General features: G+C 40.1%; 1 protein-coding gene across 1 annotated transcript in view; it reads left to right on the plus strand.

Annotated features, from left to right (window-relative positions):
• The window catches only part of LOC111814668 (antigen WC1.1-like), a gene marked incomplete at its 3' end in the record, with an annotated part of 9,950 nt that extends 7,726 nt beyond the window's left edge, over positions 1–2,224 (plus strand). Inside the window, exons 2-4 of the mRNA XM_023708575.1 lie at positions 90–131; positions 221–499; positions 2,160–2,224. Of these exons, the coding sequence (XP_023564343.1) occupies positions 90–131; positions 221–499; positions 2,160–2,224 (386 nt within the window). The remainder of the gene's footprint in view (positions 1–89; positions 132–220; positions 500–2,159) is intronic.
• Between the last annotated feature and the right edge of the window lie 1,673 nt (positions 2,225–3,897).

Below are 3,897 nucleotides of genomic sequence, written 5' to 3' on the forward strand. Positions count from 1 at the left end.
TGGCTCAGTTTGTCATCTAGCCTGAGCTTGGGGGCCTTGAGACAAGCTCAGTCACCCTTAACTTGTGCTTCTCTGCCCTGTTTTTGCAGGGCAAAGACCAAAGAGCTGTCCAGACTCTGCCCCGTGCACAGGTACCTCAGCCCCTTTTTCTTCCTTCATAACTCTCAGTGCCACTTTTCCTCCACCAGGGCAGTAAGAACAGGCTCTGTTGTCTTTGCAGACAGAGACAAGCTGAGGCTCAGGAACGGAGACAACAAATGCTCAGGGAGAGTGGAGGTGTGGCACAAAGGCTCCTGGGGAACAGTGTGCGATGACTCCTGGGGCCTGGCAGAGGCCGAGGTGGTGTGTCAGCAGCTGGGCTGTGGCCCTGCCTTGGATGCCCTGGGAGAAGCTGCATTTGGCACTGGAAATGGAAGCATCTGGCTGGGTGATGTGGAGTGCCGGGGCTGGGAGTCCTCCCTGTGGGCCTGTGCCAGGGCACCCTGGGGAAAAAGTGACTGTAAGCATGAGGAGGATGCAGGTGTGAGGTGCTCAGGTGAGTGTTAGTGGCAGGGGCATGGGATGGGGCTGTGGGAGTGTGTGTGTGTGTGTGTGTGTGTGTGTGTGTGTGTGTGTGTGTGTAAGAGCCCTTCCTAGCCTGCCCTCTGCTCAGTGCTTTGGCTATAGAGAGGCTGCACTCTGAGCTGTCTTGGGAGAGAAACACGTGCTGAGATAGTAGTTGAGACCTGATTATTTCCAAGCCAAAGAAGTGCATTGACCCCAATTTTGTTTTCATGAGCATAAATAATAGTTGATTTCTCCATCCTTATAAGTAAGTGGTTATTTTGCTCTGTGACATGTTAAGAAGAGATGTTCAGATTTTCAGTGACTGACACTATGGAATCTAGCATACTTCTTTTTATTTCTGTTTTATAAAGAGAAAACCAAATCATATTAAAACAGAAAAATTACAGAGGATACAGTATTTAAAAAAACAAAATAATATGAATTTCACAGTGTGTGTTGTAATGCATTGTGTTTTTTCCATCTAGTTATTTATTTTACCAGATATATGTATGCAAATTTGGAAGAAGAAACAAAAAAAAAGAATTATATAAGAAATTAAAAGGCAAAAGGAGAAACAATTGAAAAAAGGAGACAAAACAAATTAAGCAATAACTATTCCTATCTGTAGGCCAGTGTAAATCTATAGTACAGTGGTCCAAACCATCCTGCTTACACACATAGTTATATCTCTTTCCCCCACTACCTCTTCTGTTTTCTCCTCAACTCAGTAACTCCTTCTTTTTGTACAGGTTTATTTCCTTTTTCTAGTATCTATTATGCCCTTGAGATTCCACTTTCTCTTTCAGTTTCTCATACAAAGGAGACAGTATGATGTTTGCACATGCAGGTCTGATTTATTTCACTTAAGAATATGGTCTCTAGTTGCATCCATTTACTAACAAAAGGCTCAAATTTGTTTTATAGCAGAATAATACTCCATAGTGTAAAAATACTGCATATTCTTCATCCATTCCATTGTTGACAGGCATCTGGGTGGTTTCCACGATTTAGCTATGACAAATTCCACTGCTGTTCACATAGGTGCACAAATGTCACTCTGGTATGATTTCATACATCATAGAGTACTTTTCCTTTTTGTTTGTTTGTTTAATGTATTTAGAACAGGATCTACAGGGTCTCACTACACAGATTGGACTCATAGTGATCATGCCGTTTTCTTTCAGCTTCCCAAGCACTGAGATTGCAGGCGTAAGCCGCCATACCCAGTTTCAATCATCATCTCAGTGAGCCCAGGTGGCAGGCCAGTATAGAATGCTGGGATTGAATTCAGATCCCTGCATCTCGCTAAGCAAGTGCTTTAATTGGGTGAGCTATCTGTCGGCCCATAGCATACTTCTTACAAAATTTGTGTAGACCAAGGTTTAGAAACAGCAATAGAATTTGGTAAATTGTATCAGTAAGTCTCATCAATGTTGCTATAGTGAAATCCTTTAGAGTCAGACTAAAACAATAATTGCCAGTTTAGTGTGGAATCTGTGTTGGTGTGTGTGGCTACATATATATTCATTCTGTCTGGGGCCATGGGCTATGACTGAGAAAAGTATACTTCTCTGAGTTTATGACCATCTCTAAAATAATTTTTTCCTTCTCAGGCACCAGTTCAGCCTCAACCTATGTCCCTGGCAACTTCTTATATCAGATGCTCTGCGTCATCTTTGGATCCCTTCTCTTGACCATCCTCATTATCTTGGGAATTCTTCTGGGCAGATGGAGAGCAGGCAATCGAGGTGGAGTTTAAGGGTGAAGCTGATCTTGAAAGTATACAGGGAAAGACTGAACTAGATATGACTTTTTTTTTACAAAAAAAGTACAGGTGACTAGCTTCCATTCTTGTTTTCTGGGAGACTATATTCTGAATTATAGACTTCAAGAATGAAAAGAGTTAAATACTTGGGCTTAATTTAATGTGGAAGCTCTCAAATATGACAGTGTAAATGAAAAATGTCAGCAAAACTGCCTAGAGCATAATTAGGATCGTAAGACCTATTTTGTTGCTTTAGAATACAAAGTTAAAGAATGGATGCTGGCAATCCAGAGAGATTTCCCCAAAGTGATCACTGGGAAACACAATGATTGTCTGATTGTAAGACATGTACCTCTAAACTCCTGTTGCTTTCTCCAGGCTTGAGCACTGAAGATGCTGTTGATGAGGCCTTGTACCAAGAGATAGAGTACTTTGAGAAAACAGAAAGGACAGATCTTCTGGACAAAGCAGGTGTGTTATACACCCGCCTTTTTTGTTCATGAATTTGTCATCAGTGTGCAAATCTTCAACAAGCACAAACCCACTGTTCAATCAACCCCACAGGATGTACTAGTTGTCTTTCCATTAATGCAATAAAATTCATGATGTAATCAAAGTATAAGGAGAAAAATTTAATTTTGCTTTATTGCTTTATACATTTCAGTACATGAACACATGGAGTCATTACTGCATATAGTGGAACAAATTTCTCACCTTATGATCACGAGGAATCAAAAAGTTTAAGGGGAGGTCAATGTTATACATTATTGTGAAGGTGTTTAAGATTTCCCACCAACCTCACTTAAAGTTTCTCCCACATTCATACAGCACAAACCTGAAGAAATAGCTTTAAATACATGAGCCATTGTATAATATTTGAAAAATAAATCACAACACATGATTGGTATCTTCCTAAGTCCTTTATATACAAAAATAAAGCCTCAATATTTTCTGTGAACCATCCTAGAGTAATCCTCTTATAGTGGGAATTGTGACTGATGACTCAGAAACTAAGCTGTTGTATTACACAGGAGAAAATAAGCAGGATGGAGTTTGTGAATCTTCCCCAGGAAGCAAAGCATTGTCCTCTCTTGGCTGATAGAGTGAGCAGGAAGAATCTCCTGGAGGAGAATATCCTGTTGTGATGGAAAACATTGTTTTTCTCTGATTCACCTTTTGTCCTCATCTACTCACTCTAAGACCTGAGAGAAAGGAATTGTGTAGTTACTTTTTATATCCAGAACTACTTATAGTAGGCCAAAAGCATATCTAAGATATTTTATTATACTGAAAAAAATTTGTTTTAAAAATAAGATTTGAAAGAGAACCTGTCAAAGACTGCAGTGGTAGACATTAAGAAAAATGGTTTTCAGGGTCAGGGAGATGGCTCAGCAGAATAAACGCTTCCCTGGCAAGCGCAAGGCCTTGAGTTCAATCCCCTAGTTCTGCAAAAAAAAAAAAAGTCTAAAAATTAAAAATACAGTAATTTAGGGGCCAGGGAGATAGCTCACTAGAATAAGAGCTTGCCTGGCAAGTGTAAGGTCCTGGGTTCAATCCCTCGTTCTGCAAAATAACGAAAAAAAAAA

This window comes from Octodon degus, unplaced genomic scaffold (assembly GCF_000260255.1).
Source record: "Octodon degus isolate 3935 unplaced genomic scaffold, OctDeg1.0 scaffold00403, whole genome shotgun sequence".
NCBI classification, from domain to species: Eukaryota; Metazoa; Chordata; class Mammalia; order Rodentia; family Octodontidae; genus Octodon; species Octodon degus.